We start from the raw sequence: 27,943 nt of genomic DNA, 5'->3' as shown, positions 1-27,943 counted from the left end.
TCGGCAACATTTCCCATAAATCATGGCTCCAAGCTTAGGAAGAAACAGCACTGTTGTCCCTTATCCACAGGGTAGTAAAGACACCGGATCATATGCAGGAGGCGTCGAGGAAAAACTTGCGCAGCCCAAAAACTAGACCAAAATTTATTTGTAACGTGCCAATTTGATTAACATTTTTCTGGTTAAACTGACCAAACTATGCAAAGCTGGTCTAGACAAAACTGACCGGCAAACTCAGCCTCCGTAAACTACGTAAATATTCCTCTAAAGGGATATCGTCGTCACTCGTCAGCGTTCCATCAATCAGGCTGAGAAAACTCAAGAAAGATCGGCTTATGAAAACAACCACTCACCAAAACAGGATTCTTTGGACCCGGATATCTTCAGACAACTTGGTTGATGTGAAATAGCATTCTTTCACATCCGGTATTTACTCTATTAGTTGGGGGAGGATGCATAACAGATATTGATGACTTGCCACTGCAAAGCTATAAGTCGAATATGCAAGAGCTCTATGCCTGAATTACAAATAGGAATTCTGTCATTAGCTTCGAATGACGTACTTATGCTGCCAATGGGTCCACTTCTAAAAAAAAAAAAAAAAAAAAACACAGAAAATACTAGATAGAGCTTAGGCGCTTTCGGCATCCGATGCTCATTTCCTTCTCTCTCACTGTTTCTCCAAGAGAAATCATAACCGTCCATGCAGGCTCGCCGCATCAGTCATCCGAGGGTTCTTGCTGCATGGCATTAATCTTATGTTATTCGGAGCGGGGAAACCCTAGCGAGATTTTATGGAGAATCTATATAGCATAGGTGCTCGGGGGCGATAAAGAGGCTCTCGTGGAACTTCTACCATCGAGGACGTACTTGCCATTGTACTCTTGCTGTTCTTATTTGGGGGAGAAAATGTCCGATGAAGAGCACCACTTCGAGTCCAAGGCTGATGCCGGAGCCTCCAAGACTTATCCCCAGCAGGCTGGCACCATAAGGAAGAACGGTTATATCGTCATCAAAGGGAGGCCGTGCAAGGTGATTGTTAATAGCTTTCAATTTTTTTTTTCTTTTGCTTCTACTACTTCATTTATAGGTTCTTATGGATTTTGTTCCTAATGCGCTATTTTAAATGTTTAATTTATGATATTTCTGGGCGGCGATTGTGTTTTTCTTTCTGACTGACTGATTGAGGTTAATCGGCGTCCATTATTGCCTGCTTGATTTGATTGTAGTTTTAGTTGGTCGTTTGTTCATTGACATTTCCTTGCTCGAAGCATTTGATTTGTTTCCCTTTAGGGTCACCGTTCCGTCAGCATCTGCACTCTCGCGAAAATTTCCTTACGTTTTCTGCTCTCGTTGAATTTTATTTATATTTATATTTTAACGTGGTAATGATGGCTTCTATTCCTAGATCAAGGAAAGTTTGGGAACACTTAGATCGAGGTGCTTTTTCATCTTTTGTTATTTTAACTCGGGCAACGCTTGCTCTTTTATTTCGTCTTCTTTATTGTTATTTGGCACCGATTGGTTTTCTCTACCTGTAGCATTTAGAACCCATATTGTTTCCAGTCAAGCTGAGATTATGACAGATTAGTCCAGTGTCTTGCTGAACTGCTTATTCAAGTTGCTCCATCTTCAGATTCGTATATCTTTTTATCATGGAGATGCGTTTTTGGAAGCAATTTTACTCTAACCCATGAATTTAATCGCTATTAGTGTATCTCACGAACAATAGTATCTGAAAAGGAAAAGAATAACAGAGCTTGGTAGGGATCAATATGTAATTTTCTGTCCCTACTTAAACTTTTAGTGTATGTATTACAGTATGTTAAAGGTTTATTCCTAAAGAAATTCACTGCCTACACATGATATGATATAAGTGTGAGGGGCTTAGGAACAAAAAAGTTCCCTGAACAACTATCTCACCAAACAACGGGATAGATATTAACCTGAGTAGCTTTACCATGTTAACTAACTGCAGTTTGGTGGTTACTTTTGATGCTTGAAGTCTTAATCAGGATTTCTGTTCACCATAGGAATTTTTTTTTTCATTCGATCTACTCGCTTTTAGGAGATGAAAAATATTTAACCCAATCCCTTGTTGATACGAAGAAATTTAGGGAAAGAAAGGAATAGAAGTAAGAAGGGACTGTTTGAGAATGAAAACCGTATGCCTTTATTGAATTCATTCAGGCTATATATAGCCATACAACTAACAGGGAAAATAACAACTGCTGCTGGAACACAGGACATGAACAACACCCAAACAATAACTAAACAAACGACTAAACAAACCACGTCTTCCATCTTGCCACTACCCTTCGTGGTCTTCGTGGACTGGTGGACCATGTCTTCCATCTTGCCACTACCCTTCCTGGTCTTCGTGATCTGGTGCGTGTGAAGTGGCACACTGCCGTATGCCTTTATTGAATTCATTTAGGCTATATATAGCCATACAACTAACAGGGAAAATAACAACTATTGCTGGAAAACAGGACATGAACAACACCCACGTAACAAACAATAACTAAAAAAACAACTAAACAACCATGTCTTCCATCTTGCCACTACCCTTCGTGGTCTTCGTGGACTGGTGGACCACGTCTTCCATCTTGACACTACCCTTCGTGGTCTTCGTGGACTGGTGGACCACGGTGAAACGCCACTCATTCTCCCAAATTGCATCTTCTACTGGTGCATCGACCCATTTCACCAAGATTTCATATTTTGGGCGGTATTTACCTTTGTAGATCACACGTCGATCTACGACAACTTCGGGTTGTGGAAGACCAGTTGAAGTGTTCGAAACAGGGGGAAGTTGGGTAGATGTTGGAGTAACTAGACCCAAATGCTTCCTTAACAAACTGACATGAAACACATCGTGAATTTGAGAACCAGGAGGCAAAGCCGGTTTATAAGCCACCGGATCAACCTTCTCAATGACTTTGATTGGACCGAAGAAACGTGGGGCGAGCTTCATGGAGGCCCGAAAAGCCACAGAAGTTTGTCTATAGGGTTGAAGTTTCAAATACACATAATCTCCCACCAGGAATGATACCTCTCGTCGGTTTTGGTCTGCTTGACATTTCATCCGCTCTTGAGCCAGCAGAAGGTTACGTTGCAGCTCACGTAGGATGGCATCTCGGTCACGCAGGTACTCATCTACTGCTTGGATGCGAGAAGTGCCTGGTACATAAGCCAATAGACTTGGAGTTGGAATGTTGTAAACAGCTTCGAAGGGTGTCATCTTGGTGGAGGAGTGAATGGAAGTGTTGTAGCTGAACTCGGCCCAGGGAATTCGTTTGAGTCATTTCCGCAGTTGGTCCCCTGCAAAACAGCGTAAATATTGCTCCAAAGTTCGATTGACAACTTCCGTTTGGCCGTTGAATTGGGGATGGTAACTTGAGCTCGAACATAACTTGGTTCCCTGTAGCTGTAACAATGCTCGCCAAAAGGAGCTGATAAACACCTTGTCTCGATCGCTAACGATTGATGTCGGAATACCGTGCAAGCGAACCACGTTGACAACAAACGCCTTGGCAACAATTACAACAGTAAATGGGTGTTTCAAGGCTACAAAGTGAGCATATTTTGTCAATCGGTCGACGACTACCATGATGATAGTATACCCATGGGAAAATGGTAACCCTTCAATAAAATCCATCGAGACATCAGTCCACATTTGAGTAGGGATGGGTAGTGGCTGAAGCAATCCCGCCTGCTTCATACAATCGGTTTTGAACCGCTGGTAGACATCACATCGTTGCAAAAAATCTTTACCATCTGGCGCATATTAGACCAAAAGAAACTCTGTTTGATACCGGAGAGAGTTTTATGAATCCCAAAGTGCCCACCTATGGGCGACGAATGGCAATCAGCCATTATCTTCGGAATCAAAAGTGAGGTGGGGCTCAAATAGACTTTGTCTCTTGTAAACCACACTCCATCACGTTGGAGCAACTTGTGGGAGGCTTGAGATGGTTGTTTTCGTAATAAGTCTTTATAAAAGGAGTCCTATTGGACTTCCGTTTGAAGCATTGGCCACCAATCTGCACGTGGTTGAGAAACGGATAAAAATTGGAATTCAACTACACGTGACAAAGAATCTGCACCTTGATTTTCAGGCCCACGTTTATACTCAATTTCATAATCATAACCAAGTATTTTTGGCAGCCATCGTGTTTGTGCTGGTGTAGTAATTCGTTGCTCCAATTGGTACTTGAGACTTTGTTGGTCAATGCGGACTGTAAATGGTTTCCCCAGCAAGTATGGACGCCATTTCTTGATTGCTTTAACGATAGCTAACATTTCTTTCTCATAGGTGGACAATGCCAAGGCCGAACCTTTTCATGCTTCGCTAAAATATGCCACTGGTTGATTTTGTTGGGTAAGAATTGCACCGAGTCCAATTCCGTTGTTATCACATTCAATTACGAATCGTTGAGTAAAATCGGGAAGGCTTAAAATTGGGGATGATGTCAATGCCTCTTTTAATTGTTGGAAAGCCATCTTTGCGTCCTCATTCCATTGAAATTCATCCTTGCTCATGAGACGGGTCAAAGGAGCTGCTATACTTCCGAAATGACGGATAAATTTCAATAGTAGCCTGCTAAACCGAAGAACCCACGGACCCCTTTGGCTGTTGTTGGTGTTGGCCACTCAAGGACAGCTTGTATTTTGGTTGGATCAACCGAGACCTCCTGCTTGGAAATGACGTGACCCAAGTAGTCAACCTGTAAAACTCCGAATCGACATTTCAACTCTTTTGCAAATAAACTGTTAGTTGATAAGATTTGTAGAACAATTTGTAAATGTGTGAGATGGTCTTCCCATGATTTCGAATACACTAGGATGTCATCGAAGAAAACCAAAATAAAGTGTCAGAGATAAGGACGGAAGAGATCATTCATGAGACCTTGGAAGGTTGCTGGTGCGTTGGTGAGACCAAATGGCATCACAACAAACTCGTAATGCCCTTCGTGTGTCCGGAATGCGGTTTTAGGAATGTCGTCTTCTTGCATGCGAATTTGATGATATCCAAACCTTAAATCTAATTTGGAGTAAAATTTGGCGTTGTAGAGCTCATCTAATAATTTATCAATGATAGGAATTGGATACTTCTCATTAACCGTGATGTCGTTTAGAGCTTGGTAATCCACACAAAATCACCATCTGCTTTCTTTATTAACAAAACTGGGGATGAGAACAGGCTGTGGCTTGGCCGTATCAAACCAGATTGCAAAAACTCTTTTACCATTTTCTCTATCTTGGTTTTTTGGTAATAAGGGTATCGATATGGCCGCACACTTACTGGTCCCGCCTTCGGATGCAATTGAATATGATGGTCATGTGACCACCTTGGTGGTAAGCTGGTGGGTGTTTCAAATACCTGAGAAAATTGAGCTAGAAGGCGGGCCATCTCAGGTGGGTAAGAAGTTGGTTGGCTGCTGTTGTTGGAAGGAATTATTAGAAAAAATAGTCCAGTGCCTTGTAATCCATTGAATTCTTTGTCAGTTAAGGCTTCGATGCCAGTTCGTCCCAATCCCTAGAATGTTGGGAAGTTCCTGTCATGTTGAAGTTCATGGTGAATTGCTTGTAGTCAGTCTTGATGGGTCCAAGAGTTGCAAGCCATTGTACTCCCAATACTAACTAGCATGTTGCGACAGGAAGAATGTAGTAGTCGGCGGTGACGGGAAGTCCTTGAATGGTGAGGGTGAGCGCCCGACATTGTCCAGCACATTCTATCTTTTCTCGGGTAGCAACCATGACTTGGATTTTCTTATCTTGGACTACTGGTAACCCGAACTTAGAGACGATAGTCTGATCAATGAAGTTGTGAGTGCTGCCACCATCTATTAGCACCGTTACATTCTTGTTTTTCCATTTCCCAAGGACGCGTAACGTTTGTGGGTGTTTGGTACCTGCAATTGCATGAATTTTTTTTCAGGTAAAGCTTCATGAATTTCTGGTTCTGGTTGATCGCTCTCAACATCCTCGATGCCCTTATGGGGTGAATCCTCGATCATAAATAATTGCGGTCGTTTGCAACAATGGCCTGGAACAAACTTCTCGTCGCAATAATAGCATAGCCCCTTCTCTCGACGTTCTCGTGCCTCTTGGTTGGTGATTTGGCAGAAGGTTGCTGGTTGAGTATTGGAGCTTTGGTTTATGCGTTGGGTTGGTGGAGGTCCTAGCACACCAGCTATTGGGTTGGATGAGGCCTTTGGTGTCGCAAAAGTTGGTTGGGATCGGAGTGGCTGGTTTGGTCTCCTCTGTAGCTGGTTGCATTCCTCGATTAGCCGAGCCACTCTTATTGTATCTGCCAAGGTTCCAAGTTGTTTAATTTTAATGTCTATGCAAATGTTGTCTCTGACCCTTGCAATAAAATAGCCAATTAGGAACCTTTTGGGCAGGAAGGGCTAGTATTTTGGCTACGGAAGGCTTGAAGAGCTTGGAGCTCGGTTAACACTGCTTGTAAGGCTGCGTTCACCTGATCGAAACTGGTCTTGTGTCGTGCCAAAATTTCGTTGACCTCATTGCGGAATTCTGCATTCATTTTGCTGTAAGTGTCCATGGTCGGAACCTTGCTCTGATACCACTGATATGAAGAAATTTAGGGAAAGAAAGGAATAGAAGTAAGAAGGGATTGTTTGAGAATGAAAACCGTATGCCTTTATTGAATTCATTCAGGCTATGTATAGCCATACAACTAATAGGGAAAATAACAACTGCTGCTGGAAAACAGGACATGATCAACACCCACGTAACAAACAATAACTAAACAAACCACGTCTTCCATCTTGCCACTACCCTTCTTGGTCTTCGTGGTCTGGTGCATGTGAAGTGGCACATATCACTCATATCCATAAAAAAATTGAAGCTGATAGGCACTGTAAATATTACTCGATGCACTCTCTAGGATAAACCTTCTTGATAGTATCGCTACAGTGATATCTTGCAGGAAATAGGAGAAAGAGATGTGTGGGAGGAAGAGAAGAGAGAGTAGAAATCTATTGGAGTAAATGGAGAAAAATAGTGATCTCAGTGACAGACTTTTTTCCTTGCATTTGTAAGATCGAAGATTATGTTTCTGTTTTCCTATTTATTGGTCTTCTGTCATCTAATGTGGAAATCTTTGCTAATATTTTTGGTTAGATTTATACCATGATAAAATATAACCACCATATCACCACCAGAAGCATTATGAGTAGTTGTAAATATAGTTGTGGTTGTGACTTGGGCTTTTAGTTCAATGGTGACAGGGTAATGTTTCTAGTGTGAGGTATTGGTTTTCTGTATCACTAGGAAATAAGGTATAGTGTGCCTGTGTAATCTACATTCGGAAAAATATAATTGTGGTTTTTCTTTTTCATTGGGGATTCCTTTTTCTTTTTTAATAATTAGTCCCCGTAGGTGTTTATGAAATTTTTATTAATGAAATTGTATGCAAATTTTCAATTACTTTTGGAAATATTTAAGAAACTTTTTTTTTTTTTTGTGAAAAGTTGAAATTATATTTTAGAACCCAGGGCCAATGAAACAAAATCTGGGAGTGGGTTCCCTTATAATGAGGGATTGGATGGACATCTCCGTGTAGCAAGATAGTCAGCCAAATAGTTCCTTGATCTTGAAAGATACATCCTATTACAAGACAATTCACAGGTAAACGTTTTGATGTACCAAAACATTATGCCGTTCCTTCTGTGCCAAGTGATGAAACCATTTGTAGTTTTATTTCATGATTTAAGAATGGTAGTAGTTTGAGTATGAAGCTGTAACTTGATAATTCCTGATCTATTTTATTTTTTCGGAATACTTCTTGCTTTAAAATTTTCATGACCATTCAGTTTCCCCACTTGCACCCCAATGGTGTATAGGGACCAAGTGTTGTCATATTATTGACATTAGATATTTTCTTATGGGTTGAATGGTATCACATGCCTTAGAACGGATAACAGATCTCTTCTTTAAAGTTAGTACACGTCTAACTCTTAGATTTCCTCATGTTTACTCTTTCTGAAAATAGGTGGTTGAAGTATCCACCTCAAAAACTGGGAAGCATGGTCATGCCAAATGTCACTTTGTGGGGATTGATATTTTCAATGGCAAGAAGCTCGAAGATATTGTGCCTTCGTCCCACAACTGTGATGTGAGTTGTTCTGGATCTCCTATTAAATGTGTTGTGATGTGCACTCCGTTCTTATTTGTTGTAGATTTGCACTAACAAATAACTGTTAATGTTTCATTTCAGGCTCCTCACGTTAATCGTACTGATTATCAGCTTATTGATATCTCTGAGGATGGTTTTGTAAGTTGAAATTATAGTGATTGTTGTTTCCAAAATAAAAATAAAAATTGTCGCAATTGAAAACAAGTATTCATAGTTTTTCCTCTAGAGCTGACAAAGCTAATAAGTTGCATCTTGTTGCAGGTTAGTCTTTTGACTGAAAATGGCAACACTAAGGATGATCTGAGGCTTCCTACTGATGACAGTCTGTTGTCCCAGGTTGGTAACCCTGTGGCCTCTCTGTTGAATGTTTCAGTTCACTGTTTTTTTTTGCCCTGGTGAGGATTAAGAGCGCAGATGATCTGACCTATTGACCCAATATCCTGGCGGGATTTAAGGATATTCTCGATTGATGGCTTTTCATCTGTTGCAGATTAAATCTGGTTTTGAGGAGGGGAAAGATATTGTCGTGACTGTTATGTCTGCTATGGGTGAAGAGCAGATATGTGCTCTGAAGGAGGTTGGCCCCAAAAATTGAGGTCATAATTAATGGAAATACTTGATCCATCTTGTCTATAAACGTAGTATTCGAGTTGGAAAGACGTTGACAATTGGGTGTTCCGTGGCTCGAAGGCGTTGAGTTGACCAGGTCTTTCCAAGGCTTTCACTATATTGACTAATGCTTCGGGAGATATATTTTTCCTTTATGTGAAAGACGGGTTCCAATCTCTTGCCTTCCAATACTTATTTCTGTGATAACTGATAATCAACTAAACTCGCTCATATGCTATATCATATAAAATTTGAAATTAGCTGATCATGCATATTTGGACAAATTGCATTGTCTGTGATTACAAAGCCAGCAACAGTAATGCCTCTGGTTAATGTATGAAATATATTTTGGAAAGAGCTAAATCTTGAGTGGGCATGAATGAACGCTTCATCATGGTTTAATTCTGGAAGGTTCAGAGATGTTATCTGACTTAAAATTGTCCGAGTTCAGCGCTGGGGGACCAACTGCCAGCAAAACATTTTCATTAAAAGACGTTGATTTCACATTTCAGATTGTGATCTCCTGTAGCAGTCGAATATTTAACCATTGGAATATCACATAAATCTAAACGTGTCTCATTATGTATTTATCTTCTGTGAATTTATCATAGAAACTGTTTGCAATATTAGAAGAGCATATCCTCGTCTGAACTTTTAAGGCGATTGATTTTATATGATTTATGTGACATTATAGAGGTATGCGAATAATTTAGCTTAAAATACTGTAGCATTCCATATAATTTCTTGTGAAAGCATAGGGGCTCAAGAATCGTACGACATAATCACAATACTAGAATGAGCCTAAAAAAGTAATGGTTCTTTTCACAAAAGGCCCATTTGTAACTTTTGATGATTTTGGATCCTGAATGTCATGCCTCCTCTCAACTTATAAGTCCATGATCTAAACCCATTCCAATTTGTGATCCTATTGTTTCTCTATGCCCCACACTTTAGGCCAAGTTTTCTCTTTCATCTTTAGGAAAAAAAGTCATGTTTTCATAGGGCCAATACGTTTTTTGTGTCAATAAGAGAGGAAGGAGGCTAGAAGTTCCTCTCTTATTTTAATCATGTGACTAATCCTACTGGTTAAATTAATAATTCAATCAATTAAATTGCTCAATTCGACGGGCTCAGTTGCGGTGTTGATTCATTTACAGATCTTTTCCTACACTGACCCGGACAGAATTTATTTTGAAAGGCAAAACGCTTGAAAGAGCTTATAGAAAATGAGAGAGACGCACTATCCTTTCGTATTTAAAAGGATGCGGCACGCCCTAGCGAACCCGCCATTAGCAAACGATATCGCTCCAGTAATTTGAAAGTCAAAATTTCCCCTCCCTCTCCTATTTTTCTGGTCTTCCCTCCTGCTGCCACTTGCCCTCCTTTTGTCAGCTCTTCACGTTTCAAGTAAGTCAAATATCGCCCATTAAAAGAGATTTTAAGCATGCCTTTGCTTAATTCATTCCTTCCCGTAAAAAAAATTGCTGCTACTTTAATCTCTCTAAAGATATGAAGCAAGCTTCCTTCTGGTTTCTGTTCTGGCTTCTGGCCGTGAGAAAAATCTCTGCCGCACGGTTTTTCTCGTTCCTCACTTTTTGGACCTTTTGTCTCTTTCTTCGTTTTGTGTGTTTTCTGGATGCAGCTTTGATTAAATGGGTTTTGGATTTCGTTGCTTGTGGTTGCAGGTTCAATATGGAATCCCCAGCTTCTTCCAACGCTAGTTCCATTACTCTTGATTCTGTTAGGGAGGCTTTGATTCGGATGGAAGATACCATCGTGTTTAGCCTTATCGAGAGGGCGAAATTCCCACTTAATTCTGCGATGTATGATGACAAGTGCTCGATAGTTCCGGGCTTCTCCTGCTCGATGCTGGAATATTTTGTCAAGGAAACCGAGGTTCTCCAAGCAAAGGTGAGTATGATTTTTTTGAGGAAAGACGATAATTTTTTAGATTTTTTCCAAATTGGTTTTTTTCGAGGTGTGTTTTGGGACCTCTATTCAACTTGTTTATATCATTTCTCCGAACAGGTTCTTCGTCGTTCTTCGTTCTTTTGGTAGCAATTAGTCATCCTGTATACAACAATTTAAATTTTATTCTGTTCTCCTTTTCTCTGATTGACAGCCATTATGTTGTTGTTATTTTTGTTTTTTTATTATTATTATTATATGTGAACGTCGACTCTGCTGCTGATTCGGCGTTACTTTTTTTGGCTGTTGTCTTTCTGTCGTTTTGATAGCTGTGATTCTAATTTCTTCTTATTATAATGATTCTGTTCCGGAACTCTTGTCTTCTCGACGTTTTTGCTTACCTCTGCTTTTGTCCGTCAAAAGTGTAAAGTCGTTTTCTGTCTGATGTGATAATTTTTTGTGTATTTCAGTCTTGAGGACAAGCTTTAATTGCCTAATTGTCATCCTTGACCAGTTGGATTTATCTTTTCTTTCTTTTTTGTTCACTTTTCATAATTTATTTTATTGTTCATCCTCTGGTGGCTTCGATTTTTTTGTGTTCTTGATCAGAGCCTGGCATAATTATGTAATGCAAATAATGAATACAAATTAACAACATAAATATTCCTCCGACTCCTCAGGTTGGACGATATGAAAATCCAGAGGAGCACCCCTTCTTCCCAGATGGCTTACCGTTGCCACTCTTATCACCACGAAACTACCCACAGGTGACTGACTATTCACTTTTCTTCTCCTCTATTTTCACTTCTTCTATTGTTACACTATTTCCTTATAAGTCCAAGTGTAGGTGTTGCATCCCGCAGCTGCTGGCATTAACATGAACCGAACCATTTGGGATGTGTATGTCCATGAGCTGCTTCCATTGTTTGCAAGCAAGGAAGACGATGGAAATTACGCATTAGCAGCAGCTTCTGATCTCGCATGTTTGCAGGTCAAAATTTTAGAAACCCATAAAACATGTCAATCTTCCCATCTGATATGTCCCTCATTTGTGAAAACTCACCAGGAGAAAGTATTAAATGTGTACAGGCTCTCTCCAGACGAATCCACTACGGAATGTATGTTGCAGAAGTTAAATACAGAGATGCCCCCCAAGACTATGGAGCTGCCATTCGTGCTCAGGTCTCGTATTTTCTCATTTCATGTGTTTTCCTTCTTGTATACTGCATGGGCAGGTGATCTTAAGCTTCTAGTTTATTTGCATGTTTAGGATAAAGAAGCTTTGATGAAACTAGTAACGTTTGAGAAGGTTGAGGAAATGGTGAAAAGAAGGGTGGCAAAGAAAGCCATGGTTTTTGGGCAAGAAGTGACCCTTGATGAGAAGACGGATGAGAGAAACTACAAGGTTGATCCCTCGGTGGTTTCTCGACTTTATGGAGAGTGGGTTATTCCATTAACAAAGGTTGTTGAGATTGATTACCTTCTTCGACGCCTTGACTGAGAGAGCTTTAGATTTGGCATGAGTTTGATTGTTGCTTTGGCAACCTCTCTCCACCTTATCCTGCAGAACCTGCAGTCGAATATATATATATATATTTCTTAATAAATAAAATGTTGACAAAGAACATTCATTCTGCTAATTCATTTATTGTAATAAATTAAGTATACTATTTGGTTCTGTTTGAGAGGTGACGGATTTTGATAGGGAGAAAAACCTCCTAATTCTCTTTATTTTGGATAGTTTTTAATCCAACCAGGCTTGTGAACGGGTGGCATCGAGTCGAGCTAAGTTCAAACCTGTATATGTTTTAACTTTGCTTGATCTGAATACTTCAAACTCAAACTCGAGTTTGAGCTCAAAATTTTTAACCGTTTGAGCCCGGGCTTGAACCGAGTTCGAGCTCTAACCTATATTTATAGTTTATAAAAAAATACAAAATAAATAAAAAGAAAATTGTGATGACTTTGGTATCACCATTGAACTACAAGGTATCATAGAGGAGTCTAAGGGTTTTTGAAATGAGTATACTAATGTATAATAATTAACTTAATAAACCTAAAAGAAAGAGTAAACACTTTCATCAATAATGTTTATTCTATTGGCAAATAACAACATTAGATGTTGAAGGACCCAAAAGGGTTGAACGATTGATCATTTTGAAGTTTGAGGTAAATAAGAGCAATTATTAACCAAATAAAGAGGGAATTGTTGAGATTAATTAGAGTAAAGGGTATTTTTGTTAAGAAAATCTATGCTTATAAGTCTGCTCACGAGCTAACAAGTTGAACTTGGAAAATCTCGAACTTAGCTTGTTATACTTAACTAGCCCTATTTCAAATTTGAGCTCGAGTCGAGTTCAAGTAAAAACTGAATTGAGCCAAGCTCGAATGGTTTGGCTTGGTGCCAGCCCTAAGCTTGTCTCTCTAAATTCTCTCTGTTTTTGAGATCCCACAGAGAACTACAACATATTACACATTGCATTGATCTCTACATAATGTTGTTTGGAGTCTTTCATTGATTTCTTTTTAGTTATTCACTACCTTGTGACCCACTTTTCGTGCTAATATGAGAAGATAATAGGTGTAACAATCCACTTTATTCATTATTGTAACTTTGTCATCATAATAAGTCATTATGCTAAGCTAAACGGAGCAATATATGCTTGAAGAAGTCAAGGAAAAACTCAACATCGATATTACCTTCAACTCTTAGGTGATAGTTTATTGAAAACATGAATCCGTTCCAAGGGGAAGACTTTAGGTATTGAAGAATTTGACTCACATTATTCATATGATCGTCAATGTTAGGTCATTTATGGGAGAGATAAATACGTTTACACTCCCAATTGGTTTGGGTATTCTCCAAGCATGTGATTTAGGATTATTGGGGTATTCTCAGGTTTACACTCTAGTAGACCACTTTCTGATAATAAATTTAGGATATATTTTCGTTAGGAAAATAATATAATCTAGCAACTTCGAAGAAATATTTGAGTTCTCCTAGATTTTTCATCTCAAATTTTGCTGCCAATTGTTCTTGAAGTCTTGCTATTTCTTTTGGATCATCTCCTGTAATGATCATATCCTCTACATACACTATCAAAACTATTAGTTTACCTCGTTGATGCTTTAAGAATAACTTATGATTTGAGTTACTTTGTTGAAAATCATATTTTCTCACTGCCAAACTTAATCGCCCAGACTAAGCTTTAGGAAATTGCTTCAAACTATATAGAATTCGCTGGAGTTTACACATTGTCCTAGCTTCAGAATTTGCCATATATCTTGGTGGATAAATATTTTTAATTTCAAATTGGTGCAATGGTAAATCAAGGTTAGTTACAAGAGATAACAAAACTTTAACAATATTTAATTTGGCCATTAAAATATTATTTACATCCTAATGTTCTTTTAATTTCATGGAACAGAACTAGGTAAAATCAAGAAGAAGAAGTCTTTCGTAAAATCAAGAAGAAAAAGTTTGTAACAAATGATCCTCCATAAACCGTTAAACTTAAAATGGAAAAAAGAAGAGGAAGCTAGTTGTAAGAATTCTTAAAAGTTATGCAGTTTCACACTACACAAAGGCCCAATCTATTATTCAAAGTAATATTTAAGGAAAACCGAATTTTTAACAAAGGGAAAAAATTAGAGACCTAAATTCTCTTATGCCCGTTTCAGGTCCCTAATTTGCTATTTTATGCAGGGCAGGATCCCAAAGATAAACATGTCAGCAGAGAAGAACATTCAAATCTCAGAAGATAATCGCATAAACAGTACTTCCATCTAAAACTCCACGGACTCAGCGGACACACAAACCATTAAAAGACTCATAAAACACCAGACAGATCAACAAAAACCTCGAAAATTCGACAGCAATGGGGAGCACGACGTCAATCACATCAGACACCACTAAAAGCAGGGGCGAGTTAATACATCCGGTGGAAAGGAGGAGCAACCTACAAATAAACGACTACTAACCATTAGTTGGCAGGTTCTTGGAGAGAGAGCCCGATGTCCATTTCAACTTTTGGCCTCCGAGGGAGAGGAGTGAATCGCGCGAGGAAAGGGGGTAGATGTGAAAATATACAAAATTCAAAATTTAGTATCGCTGCTCTCTAGTCTCTAAAAATGAATCTAATTTTTAATAATTATAATTTTATTTATTATTTTTGATAATTTATACCAAAGAGGGATTTTGATCCGATTTAAACAATAATAGAAGACAGAGGATGTGCATTACCATGATTTTCGCCAGAAATTGGAAGTGGGGCCACGGGCATAGGCAGATTATTAAATTAACTAAAAATTCAAATAATTAAAAGCAAAAAGAGAATTAAATTGAAGTTTGCGCGTTGAAAGTTTAAACGGAATGGAAAGAATCCCAAATGGAAGAAACCGAATTCCTCTTTGATTGCGAGCAGCGCGACAAGGATTCGAGACCTTCTGAACAGTGCCCAGAAGGACTGCAGGAGAGAGATTGATATTTCGAAACGGAAAGCTTTCACATTCTTGATAAAGTAGTTTTCTGGGTTGCTGGATCAAATCAAATTTTCCATAAACCCACAAAGAGGAATCGTTCCATAAAAGAGAATTAACTAAACTAGAGATAATTATCTAATGTTTGGATCAGTACAAGCATTAAATCCTGGGAACGTATCCTCCGGAGAAGTATAATAATTCGCACCTTACCCAAATCCAAAGAGAAGGAATCCCCAGCAAGGTCTGACTTCGGAGAGACTCTTTCAATTGCCTCTTGGAGCCAATAAATAAAGAAGTTTCAAACTTCTATGTGAGACTACCAAAAGACATGACCAGTGAAGGAAAGGAGAACAGAGACATCAAAACAAGGAAGATAAAACAGAGTATCCGGCCGGCGTCCGACAATGTTTTCCAGTACAAATCTCTTCTTGTAATGAAAAACTCATCTCTCAATTCTGTTCTTTGTCGACACCCAGGTCACGGTTTCATTCCTTTCAGTCCGGTTTCCTGGAAATTCCTGTAATTTGTTTCTTTCAGATTGCTTGGAATTCCATCTTGTTTGCTGCCCTGCGGATAGACATCTCTGTTTCTGACCCTCCGCATGAAAATCGCTATGGAACTTTTCCAGCGTATAGCAAAACCAATTTTTGTGCTTCAATCGGTTGGGCGATCTTTCTGCGGTCGCTCTTCCTCCTTGTTTTGATTTTTTATTTCTTTTCTTGCGTTTGAATTGAACCTCGCCAAATTCAAATTCCGTGTCTTTGAATTAAGCCTCAGCCGCCTATTCAATTTTGTCACGGTTAGGAATAGGAACTTGGGATCGATATTTTTGGCGTTGTTTATCGTGTTTTTCCCTTCTGCTGTCTGATAATCCCCCCCCCCCCCGTTCAATTTTGGGTTTCTTACACGATCCGGGAATGCAAATCCCCAGGGACCGCGTCCGGTTCAATGTTGGTGGCAAGATCTTCGAAACCACTTCGACGACCCTCGCCAACGCCGGTCGCAATTCTATGTTCGGCGCTCTGTTAGACGACGACTGGAACATAAAGTCCGACGGACCTGAAGAGTACTTCATTGATAGAAATCCTTCGTGCTTCGCCGTTCTTCTTGATCTCCTCCGCACGGGCGCTCTCCATATTCCCCCACGCATACCCGAGAAACAACTCTACAGGGAGGCCTCTTTCTACGGCCTGCTCGACCATGTCCGGGCGGCAAAGTGGGGCTCGTTCGACGGAAACCGCCTCGCCTTGTCCGGGTCCGTTACCGGGCGCGCCCCAGGCGATGGCACCGCAATTCGAGCCGGACCTGATGGCGGGTGTTGCGTTGCTCACGACAGTATGGTTCATGTTTACGATTGGATGCTCGAGGAAAATCCTCCGATTAATCTGAATTATCAGAGGATTAACGATGTGGGTTACATCGATTCGGAGAACATTGTGGTAACTGCCTGTGAAAGATTGGGCCGTGGAGATGGTGGGATGGCTGTGTTCAATTCTTCTACAGGCGAGCTTACACACAAATTTCAGGTAACCCATGATGACCAATCCAAGAGTTTCACTGCTGGAGCTTTGAGTTTCAGCTCAGATTACAAGATATTTGCTAGTTGTAAAGGAAGGAGCAATGAATATGGGATTGGCGTCTGGGACCAGATCACCGGTAAACAGATTGATTTCTTCTATGAATCTCCCGGTTGGTATCTGGGTGAAGCTGACAAGCTTCAATGGCTTCATGGATCCAATTGTTTGATGGTTGCTACACTGTTTCCGAAGAAGGATCACTGTTACATTAGTTTGTTAGACTTCAGAGAGAAAGGCATGGGCTGGTGTTGGTCCGATTACGGGATCCCTCACACCCTGGATGAGAAACGAGTCCTCGACGCTATTGCATTGGAGGAATCCAGTTCAATTTGCGTGGTGAGTCAGTATTATGATTTAGGTTTCATGGACTGGAGAAGCAACGGCGGTAGTGTCAGATGGAGCTCAAGGAGTCGTCTGATGAAAGGGAGATTACAAGAAGAAATGTGCAATCCCAAGTTGGCAATGCACAGAGGACAGCTATTCTCATCAATGAACGACAGTGTCTCTGTGTTCTGTGGTCCAGATTGGGTACTGACATCAAGACTGAAGAGAAGCTACGGAGGTTCAATTTGTGATTTTTCGATCGGGGGAGACAGGCTTTTCACTCTTCACAGTGAAGAGAATGTCTTTGATGTATGGGAGACACCACCTGGTCCGATCAGTTAGTGCTTCGGCAGATCTTCCCAACTTTTTGTGTGTAGAGGATTGTTGTTTGTATCCCATAAAATGTAAATTTCTCTCTTGCAAAAGAGAGAAATGTGTTTTATGATCTGCAACCTGCTTCACTTAACATGTCCCAGAGACTAACAGAAAAACGATTCCTGTTAATTCAAGAAGGCATTTACTTCCTTTTTATGAGACACTAGAGAATCGAGAAACCTATCGCTCTCTGAAATTTGCCTTCTTTATTTTTATGAGGGGATTAGATTGAACTGTTCTTAAAGATGGCAGTTGAGAGGCATATGAGAGCTGTTCTTTACTTCTTTTCCCTCCTCTCAGGAGAGGGCAGTTAGATATTGAAACCCTTACAGACCATCCATCTTCCCTATAGAGAGCATTGGCTCATCTCTATCCCGAGGGTCTCAATCTGTGCGATTTTGTAACAATTGCTCTGAACTAAAAAAGAAGATTTTGTATCGATGTTATATGTCGCAGGACATGATTATGCCTAAAATCTAATATGTATCGAACTTTAAAAAAAATCGAAAGAGTACCAGTTCCTGTAGAGCTGGCAGCAATCGTTTTTCGCACAGAGCCAAGTCCTGAAAGCATGGAAATTTGAATTGCTCTACGCGGCTTTGACAATTGGGCGTTACAGCTATGTAGTGGGGACGAGCTGCCCCCCATTATGGCTAGGCTACACTCCATCCACTAAACTCGTTCAGGACTGACTTAGTCCTTTTGCCGTAATAGCCCCGGAGACCACTTTTTCCACATTCAAATTCAGACGAGCTTTCCCATATTGGGGTCCAGGTTTGTTCTCTTGAGATCTTACGCCGGCCTCACAACATTGGTGGTCGGTTCAGTATTGCATCAAGGCATCTGGGCTTAATGGTTAGTTTCTAGTGATCAACGTTGTCCTCTTGGGGAACTCACCAAGACAAAAACAAAATGTGATACACAAGTCAAAGAAATATATAGAAGATTCAACGGCAACAATCTGGTTAGTTGGTGCAGTTGATGGCGTCAATAACAACTGAACTAAGAGATGTGGATGCCCCATCACGGATACTACAGTTGTTTGATAAGATGATAAAGGGCAACATTTGCAGGAAATCTGTGACGTCCTATTTCTTTTTGAGTTTGCTACACTTGGTGGGTTATTCAATAAACAAACGCCTGGTGTAAAGATTTATCATTTGTCAGATAAACAGGTCACAGCAACCCTTTTTTTTTTTGTTTTTTCACACGCAAGGCATAGTATGCATTAGCTTGTACTACTTGAAAAAAAATGGAAGAGTAGGTTTTTCTCTCAAATGGGAAGGAATCTTCCATTATAGTCATCTTTTAACCTCAGATTGGTATTTAACCATGAGAACGAACAAAATAGGAGATATAATAGCATTTAGAGTAAAAAATTGTGAGAATCAAAGGCTCACTAAAAAACTCACTCTGCTAAATGAGCTAACAAGGTCATGCATAATCAGGCATAACTTTCTTAAGAAATGCAATCGGTTGAGATACCTCCGGAGCCAATTCATCAAAGGCAACATAATTCTGCTCCTTGTTGTACAAGTGGCAAGTCGTCATTATCGTCTTCATTAATCGCCAATTCCAGTTGGCTTCATTCAGATGCTGTTGGTTTCCAAACCCAAAAGAAAACAAAGATACTTACGCATCAGATCTCTTCAAGACAAAAGTACATGTAAGAACTAGTTGGAACTGGCAGGGCCTGTCCAGCTCTTTTGAGCTTGGCCAGGTAACACAAAAACCTGCCAGGCTTATTGCTTTCAGTTGAGATCTAATTGATTTCATCATGAAAAAGAAATTTGAGCCAACACTTGCTAGCCATTAGGGGCCCATGACTGTCTGACCTGACCATGAAACACTAGGCTAGCTCAAAGTGTAAGCCGGCTAGCAAAACTCCATCATAGAGGAGTTCTGTCAGAGTGTAACATTCAACACACATCCATAATCAGGCTAGTGAGGGCTTACCTTGCTCCAATGCTGTTGAAGTGACTTATGGGCTGCACGAAGGTTGTAGCTGGGTATTCGAGAAGATATATGGTGAGGTATATGTACATTGATATCATGACAGAGTATCTCTATCCTGTAAACAAGGTAAAAGAAAAAATATTTAGCTCAGCAAGAGAATGTCTTATAATTTGCAGAATAATAGATAACTTCTCAAGTCATTTGCTGAGTATGAGAGGCAGAAGTTAGTCTTCCTCTGTAAAACAAAAGTGCTCATCAGGAGAAGAAGCCTTGCAATTTCATGGGACAACTTTTAATTAAGTCTCCAAGTTAGGACTTTTTGTATCACTCAAACCCAAGCTTTAATGGACATAGAGGACTAACAGGTCACAGAACTAGCGGGGGAACATTGAATGGCCATAGTTTGAAGAAACTAGCTATATTAGTTACATTGAGTTATCTCCAGATAAACTCTCTGAAGAACTTGTATGAAAAAACTAAATAAATGAAGCTAAAAATTACACCACATTAAAATTTACAACACAATTATCTGTAAATAAATTGGAAAATAGTATAATTAGCTTACCAAGAAGGATAATTGCAGTGAACAGTGCCACCTAGCTGGGCCTGAGCTACATTCCATTCTTCTGAAGTTTTAAAAGGAATATGAGGTGCAGTATGATGAACCATTGTGAAAGTGCTCATCTAAAATGGGTAGGAGGAAACACATATATTAGTTAAATTTTGAAAAGGTGAAAAAATATCAAAATAAGATTGGTGTGGAAAACTGAGCAAATGATATATTTTCATCAGGCAGCTAATGATTTCATCTGAAAAAAAAAACTCAAAGAGATTTTTACCCAAAAGTGATAGCCCAGCCATGGCATTAGCCAGTACTTTAACCATCCAACAATCCCAGTCTTATAGATAATCAATGGCCATCCGATTGCCATGAATGCAAAGACACATGCCAAGCTAATCTTCACCCTCTTAACCTCATTTGGTCTGAACTTTTTCAGATCAAAATGCAACAATAACCTATTAAGGATTAAATAATGGCAAGAGCTTAGTGACTAAGCCATGGAAGTAGCTGAAATTACAAGTTCCAGAAACAAAAACTATCAATACCCCAGAAAAGTGTCTTTGTTGGTTTACATGCATTTGAGAGAGAGAGAGAGAGAGAGAGAGAGAACAGACACAAATATCATACCAATGAGCTATAGACATCCAAGGTCGAAATGGCCCATATCCTAATACAATTGCCTTGCGCAGAGCTGGGATTGACTCAAACTCATCTTCCCAGACTGGGTGCCAAGCAGTGTCTTCAGACAACCTATACGAAGAGAGAGCACATATTTAGGTAAATAACAATATGCCACTTTTTTTAACCGAAAATTTTCTTTTAAGTTATCAACTTACTAAAATTTATTTTAGCTTGTCTAAGTGGAGCTTACTGTGCAACAAAATCCTTAAGAAACTTCATGAGAAAAAAAGAACAGAACAAACAAGATAACATTTGGTGAATTAAGCATTAAAATACTCTAAGAACCTTTTGTGATTACTTTAATTATGTAAAAAAAATTAGAATTAAAGGCCCCAGGATTGCTCTGCCAACAAAATTATTTCTCCTTAAATCTTCCAATCTTAAAAGAAACTTCTCATTCTCCTTCCTTCTCCACGTTTTCCCCATAAGATGATGGAAGCATGAGGCAAAATGAATGTGCAAGGGTATTCCAAACTCAAATAGAATAATGTTTCAAGTTTTTATATGACAATATAAGTTACAGAAAGAACACGAGTTTATCTTGCCTGCCTAGATCTCAGGAAATTTTTTATGACCATTAGAGCATGAAGATAATGCATAATTTTTCAACAACCAGAAATCCAACAAATTAAACCAGTTGGACCAGTTGCTCTAGCATGCCTGATTAGGTGACTTTCCAGACAAGTAGCCAGCCAAATGTTTAGAGCACAAAAGAACATTAAAAGACCCAAAAGGACACTAACACGCAAAACAATAAAGAGGTGTTTGTAAGTTTTATAACAGCCATATGATTGACCCAGATGTGGACCGACCTACAGGCTCCTTTACTAAACTTAGTAGACCGGTCATGTAAATACTACTAAAAGGAAGGAATTAAACATGACACAAACAACCCCGCAACAGATGCTAATGGAAGCATGAGGCAAAATGAATGTGCAAGGGTACACAGTCAGAACTGTTATACAAATTTCAAAATGCACAAGCAGCATAAATTACAAAAAATAGTCCAGATTACACCAGTATTATCATAGTTTGTATGGAGTTAATAACTGCACATATTTGAAACTAAAAATTATCAATACTGTTGCAAGAGAAGCTAATAATAGGCAAAGGATGACCCTACTTACATGTTAGTCTTTGCATGGTGTCTGTCATGCTTAAAACGCCAAGGCTCATAAGGGTATATGAGTGGCAAAAAGGCTAGAGTTCCAACAATGTCTTCCATAAGTTTGTTCTTTGAAAACGATTTGTGGGCACAATCATGCCCTATCACAAAAAACTAGCCAAAAGAAAGCAAGGTAAACAAAACAGGACACAGGCAATTTTGACAGCTAACCAAGAAAAAAATGAATTCCCAAATAAATACATTAACACTAACCCCCGTTATTGCAGTGCCAGTCCATGCCCAAGCCAGAGGGAGCAAGTACCAAGGAGCTTTTGAAATCATAAAGATTCCCAAAGCATAGGACGAAACAGAAATCAAAACTGATTTCCAAGCCTTCTTGTTGTCTATTTCAAATACCTTATAAAGGTGGAAAAGAACTGCATGAGCTACCAGGGACAAGATAACAAGCAAAATAAAATTTATCAGGAATCTTTTTTGTTGTCTTTTTAAAAAAAATTAATTTACCACACCTCTCTAGGTAGGGTATCAATGATATCCTTTAGTGTGACATTTTCTGGAACCGGTTCTCCAATTTGAGTAAAGCCATAACTTTCACACATTTGTTTTCTTTCATCTTTACTATCTTGCAAAATATTTGCAGCTGGGACTGCCACAGCCTTTGCTCTTAGACTGATCCTCCTGTGAGATATGCATTCATGGATATTCGTCCTTATTCTCTTCTCTTCAAAGTGACGACTTGGACGTGTTAGATACGATATGCCTGTCCTCAAAGAGAGATTTGTTATGAATTCAGAATCAGTGGTAAATGAAAGAATCATAAAAGAAAAAGAAAAGCGCAAAGTGAATGTCATAAATCCTCATTTATTATACTTTGTTGATTGTTCGTAGCATCATAACAGTTAGGAACACGGAAATGACCCATGTAGTATCATCGTAAAATTTTCACCTCGCTAGAGTTCTATTTTATAATTCTAATGATACTTATCCACAGCGAGCAACATCATCTCAAAATGGGGAAGAAGGCCTCTCAATCCAATTTCCACAGGTTCACTATGTTCATCAACAACGAACTACATTCATTTACTGCTACTAACAAAAAATCTAAAGCCAAGCCAGGACTCCAGGAATTCGCACTTAAAATGCAATTCAAGCCGAACTTGTGCAAACTATAGAAACCATCTATAAACATACCTGAAGAGTTACTAGCCGAAAAACTACTGTTACTTACTCCCCTTTGGCGGGAAACCTGAAGAAGAGAAAAACGATAAAGAAAAGAAAAAACAAACAATTAGAATCCAGAAAATGGTGCCAAATACCGCAATAAGATAACTTACCATGAAACGGAGACTGGAATCTGCAATTCTGCAAGCCATTTTTGGAGAACAGAAATCCCACCAATCCAAGTTCAAAGTTCCCCCGCCCGGAAGCAAGAAAAAGGGGGCCGCCTTCCTGCCTGTGGCCCTATATAATAATCCATGCAAGCGGTGCTGAGGAAACCACCGCCTGCGAGTGGATAGAGTGACAACAAGTCCACTCTCCCACAGCCGTCCGTCCGTCTTCTTGTCCTTACAGCATGTGCCTCGGCCTTGAGCTGCTGGTGAGAGTTTCGCGCTCAGCGAACACGTGTAAAGCATGACATCACACGAGCAGAAACAGATTCACGAATCGAGATTCATGTGAAGAGGAATCTGGGCCGTCATTTAAGGTGACCAAGATTTGGAAAGTACGGATGGACCAGAGTGAAAAATTTGAGATTCTCATCACAATCATAACTCTTTAAAGTCTAATCATGATTTTGATAGGTGCGTTTTTTTTTGCCACTGTTAGAGTTGGAGAGCTACAATCCAATCTTCCTCGACCAAACTGATATATAGAGCCACGTTATTTATCAATTCGTGTTACATGTGAAACATATGAAAAAAGAGAGAGAAGGAAGCGTATGTAACCATTTTTTGTTGCATCAGGTACTTAGGTGAAGACTTGCTGTGCATAAGAGTAGCTCCACTCAGGTTTAATTGGGGTATAAGATAAGTTAGGGGAGGAAGTGCCTTCTTTGAATAAGTGTTTAAAGTATATTAATGTCATCACCTTGTGTAATATATGTGAAGGAAGAAAGGCAAATGACTCCTTAGTCCCCTTGGTTGGAAAATTAAATTTCAAGAAAAAAAAACTTCAGATAAAATCTTATTAGTGACTTACTAGAAAATTACATGAATTTTTTTTAAAATTTCAAGAAAAATTAAATGGACATGTTAGTGTATTTTTTAGAGAATAAATAAAAAATAATTATTAATCTCATACATTACCATACTAATCTGATAAAATTTTCAGTAAAAAAAATATAAAATACAAAATTTCCATGAAAAAGCGCCTTGTATTAAAAGTATTACAACATCATTTGTCAAATACTTATTCAAAAAAAAATTATATGGGTTTTCTGGTTGGAAAAATCTTACTTGAAAAATTAAATGATTTTTTTTTGTAAGAATTTTTAGCTAGAAAAGTGTTTCTAGGAAATATAAGGTACTAATAGTCCTTGGAAACGTATTTTTACTAGAAATGTCTACCTAGAATATCCTGAAAAAGACTCTAATAGGACCAAAGTGAAATAGAAATTTCGTCTTGGATAATATTTTATTTTTTAGAAAATATTCAAAATTTGATGATATATGATTATATTAATTGTAGATTCAAAATATTTTTTTTAATTCCATTTACTATTTTATTATTTTTATTTACACTCTAAAAACACACATAAAGACACATTCTTCATAAAAAAATTGATCACTAAAGAATAAATTTCATTTTTTTCTATACCATGAGAGAGGTTACTCATTTCATACACTAAGCATATAACCCATGCTACGAGAAGTTAACAACTTCATATATACAATCAGGTCGAATGGGTAAAGAGCTTTGTATTACCCATTTCATTTACCTTTAATCTCTATCGGTACCCATTATGTCCAACCAGTATAAAGAACATTCTATTTCCGTTTGTCCACCCACTTACCCATGGGTAAATGGGTAAATAAATGAACAACAGAAGCATGAGCTACATATGCAAAAGAGGAAGCAATGGAGATTTAAGTCATATGTTGTGCAATCTGTTGTTGTTGTTGAATTAATTGTTGCATTTCATCTGAAATTCCTGGTGTCATAGATGTTTCAACATCATACACGTTGCCATTGCCAACATAAATAGTAGAGTTGGCCCATGCGGGTTTTTCAAATTTAACTCAACATCTATTTGAGTAATGGTTGGTGCGTCCACAATAGATACACTTCCTCTCAAATTTACCATCACCATGGCATCAACCTTGGTCCGAACCATCTCTACCTCTACCTCTGCCAATACTTGTACGGCCTCTAGAGGAGTTTGCTGAACTTGATACAATATCTGAGGTAGTAAGAATAGTAGTTTCACCCATCTTGGCATCTTTAACCACCTTGGATACTATTATTTTTTCAGCTCTCATAATCTTGTTAAAACTAGTGGATAAAGTAAGAATCTCATCATAAGCTAGTATCAGGGCCTTAATTCCATCAAACAACACCTAAACCATCTAGAAACTTTGCTACTGGCAGCTGATTATGTTGCTTTCTCAATTTCTCAATTCTCATTCATCCGTAGTGAATGGATGATACATTGATTTTCTACCAAATCCCTAGAAAAACACTATAATATTTTGTAAATGTCTTAGTTACCTTTGTTAATCCAAAGAAGTTTGTGTATAATTCTTACACTTGTGATAGATTGTTCTCATGAGCATATTGAGTGTAAAGACACCCACATAGGCATTTCAGTCACAATTCATTACATGATTCTGTAGTATAAAATCAATATTGTTGACAATCCAAGTCCTAACTTAGCTGTCCTTTGCTTTTCAATCATCATCAACGAGAATTCGGGGATCATCACAAATAAACTTTGTCTGCTTTTTGGTCTTCAAGTACATCTTACCGATTTGGCCCAATTAAGATACTTTAACCCTGTCAATTTCTCTCAAGTAATAGTAATTGTCTCCTTGACATCAGATCCTAAAAATTTCATAGATGAGATATATACTTCACCTGAATCAACCATATTTAGAATCACAAATCAACCAAACAATACTTCTAAAATAGTTCAAGTATAGCACCAATGTGGGCCCTACCTCATATAATTAGGGTTAGCATAAAATTAGGATGTGCACACTTCAAACAACTCTATTAGTGGATAAACTTCAATTAGAATAACATCAAATAATCTTAATTAGGACTGACATCAGCTTTGTGGAGGATGATATAGGCAATGATATAGGGATAGTTAATGTACATCCTAAGGAGACTCAAAGAAACTCTCTTATAATAATTAAGTTTTATAGTGAAGTGATGAGAAAAATATCGTCCCTAGGGATTGGTAACTTACTTTTGACAAATACTGAAATTATATTAATCTTGACTTTATTTAGAGAAGTTACTAAAATCTTTATAATTGCAATTTAAAATAAAATCAATTCAATGAAAATACTAAAAAAAAAGAAAGTTGTTGTTTAAAAATCAAATTAATGAGAAAGAAAATTTCTAGGAAATCGATTTTACATAAAATCTCACTTTGCTTTTACTTATCTAACTAATTTAATTTAATTCTCTCTTTGTTTGTTAACTAATATCCACTCATCCAAAAGTCTCTTTCGTCAATTGGAAATATTCTTGTTCATCATGTTACACAAGAATATGCAAATTAATAAAACAACAAAACATTAAGATCAATAATTTTAATACTACATAGGTTCATACAAGTCTTTCGATTCATATATTTGCCTATGCAGAAATGTCTAAGATTAACGATTTTAATATTGCATAATTTCATATAAGTCTTCCGACATAGGAGAGAATTACTTCTTAAAGTATAATTCGAAAGTAGGTTACATTGTTTTCTGGAATAAAGAAAATTTAGTTTATGCTAACAACGAAATTCAAACATAAATGAATTCACGGTCTGTTTTCTCCGAGGGGAATAGAAGAAAGAAATGAATACTGAAAATCTCTTTCCGTCCGTGGTTTTCCTCTGTGTCGCAGCGTCTTCAACTCTGCCCAGAAATATTTTCTCTTCTTCCGTCCTTCTCTCTCTTTCGCAGGGACTAGAAGAAGATGAAAATCGAAATTACTCTCTCTTCCGTCCTTTATCTTTCCCAGCGTCCTTCCAAACTCAGAATAATCTCCTCTTTTCCTCTTGCCGTCCGTGCTTTTTCTAAACGCCACCGAATACTCTTCCTCCTTTCCTCTCTCCTTGCCACATCTTCTTTAACTGCCCAGCATCCTCTTTTTCCTCCTCGTGCTTGCCAAATCCAAGTCAAAAACCCCAAAGCGGCTGGCGTGAGTCTCTCATCAATCGAACTGCCAAAGTAAATCTCGTGATTTTTCTTTTGCCAAGTCAAACCTCATCCATGTCTTTGTGTCAGATCCAATTCTCTAATATTTGCATAAAGGATAAGGAAATGGTGATGGATCCCGCTCCAAATCTCTATATTAGAGAGTAACATACAGCTTCAGGTACACTGCACTGAACACCACGACCTTGATGCAGACATAGCACCAAGTTATACATGGCACGTACATGGCCAGCACCAGCAGCTCGAATAAACCATTTAACAGCCTCTTCCAGCTTCGGATGCTCATTTGAATTTTTGAATATCAGAATTTGGTATTTTTCTTTTCTTCGAATCTGAAATAAAATTAAATGATAGCGGTGAAGCCTAAAACCGATAAAAATAAATGAAATTAGACTAAAGTTTAAACTTAATAAGTGATAAAATATACTAAATTATGTAAGTCATCAATTACTCAACGATCAATAGAACCTGTAACCCTAGGGTTATGACAGAGAAAAAAAAAAGATTAAATTTTACCAACCAATAACCGAAAAATTTGATAAATCTCTTTTCTAAGAGATCACCCCCTTAAAAAAATGATGAATAATCATAAAAGACGCTCTCATATATGATCAATTGCTCTGATACATGTAAAACTGAAGATAGAAGAGTAGAAGAGAGAAGAGAAGGAAGAGAGAGAGAGTGAAGTTCAAATTAGAGTCATTGCATTGACCCCTCTCTATTTAATTTAGAGGCTTTGGTCAATTACAAAAATGCCCCTACTTACACATATTCCTTATCTCTTTTATCTCACATTCC

General features: G+C 38.4%; 4 protein-coding genes across 4 annotated transcripts; 3 read left to right on the top strand and 1 right to left on the bottom strand.

The window, feature by feature from the left end:
- Nucleotides 1-787: 787 nt before the first annotated feature.
- Nucleotides 788-9,048, top strand: LOC137949562 (eukaryotic translation initiation factor 5A-1/2-like). The gene is made up of 5 exons (XM_068795637.1): nt 788-1,032; nt 8,024-8,146; nt 8,249-8,305; nt 8,429-8,503; nt 8,658-9,048. The coding sequence occupies exons 1-5, from the start codon at nt 910-912 to the stop codon at nt 8,760-8,762; spliced, it is 483 nt and encodes a 160-aa protein (XP_068651738.1). The 5' UTR covers nt 788-909; the 3' UTR covers nt 8,763-9,048.
- A 1,419-nt stretch (nt 9,049-10,467) lies between these two features.
- Nucleotides 10,468-12,316, top strand: LOC137949561 (chorismate mutase 2). The gene is made up of 5 exons (XM_068795636.1): nt 10,468-10,687; nt 11,365-11,451; nt 11,532-11,675; nt 11,774-11,866; nt 11,955-12,316. The coding sequence occupies exons 1-5, from the start codon at nt 10,469-10,471 to the stop codon at nt 12,183-12,185; spliced, it is 774 nt and encodes a 257-aa protein (XP_068651737.1). The 5' UTR covers nt 10,468; the 3' UTR covers nt 12,186-12,316.
- Nucleotides 12,317-15,509: 3,193 nt separating this feature from the next.
- Nucleotides 15,510-17,571, top strand: LOC137950624 (BTB/POZ domain-containing protein At2g24240-like). Its single transcript, XM_068797191.1, has one exon. It carries the CDS (start codon nt 16,084-16,086, stop codon nt 17,407-17,409), a length of 1,326 nt encoding a protein of 441 aa, XP_068653292.1. The 5' UTR covers nt 15,510-16,083; the 3' UTR covers nt 17,410-17,571.
- A 1,013-nt stretch (nt 17,572-18,584) lies between these two features.
- On the bottom strand, nt 18,585-23,310 carry LOC137950159 (omega-6 fatty acid desaturase, chloroplastic-like). Its single transcript, XM_068796541.1, has 10 exons — nt 23,102-23,310; nt 22,959-23,013; nt 22,277-22,527; nt 22,020-22,163; nt 21,769-21,920; nt 20,588-20,710; nt 20,238-20,415; nt 19,964-20,082; nt 19,399-19,513; nt 18,585-19,038 (listed from the first exon to the last, which is right to left on the bottom strand). The coding sequence occupies exons 1-10, from the start codon at nt 23,138-23,140 to the stop codon at nt 18,877-18,879; spliced, it is 1,338 nt and encodes a 445-aa protein (XP_068652642.1). The 5' UTR covers nt 23,141-23,310; the 3' UTR covers nt 18,585-18,876.
- Nucleotides 23,311-27,943: the final 4,633 nt, after the last annotated feature.

Source organism: Aristolochia californica, unplaced genomic scaffold (assembly GCF_029961685.1).
Source record: "Aristolochia californica isolate CCGP_79_NKW_82.1479 unplaced genomic scaffold, dmAriCali1.0.hap1 SCAF_14, whole genome shotgun sequence".
Classification (NCBI taxonomy): domain Eukaryota; kingdom Viridiplantae; phylum Streptophyta; class Magnoliopsida; order Piperales; family Aristolochiaceae; genus Aristolochia; species Aristolochia californica.
Note: the sequence above shows the minus strand (reverse complement) of the source record. Positions and strands in the feature narration are given on the sequence as shown.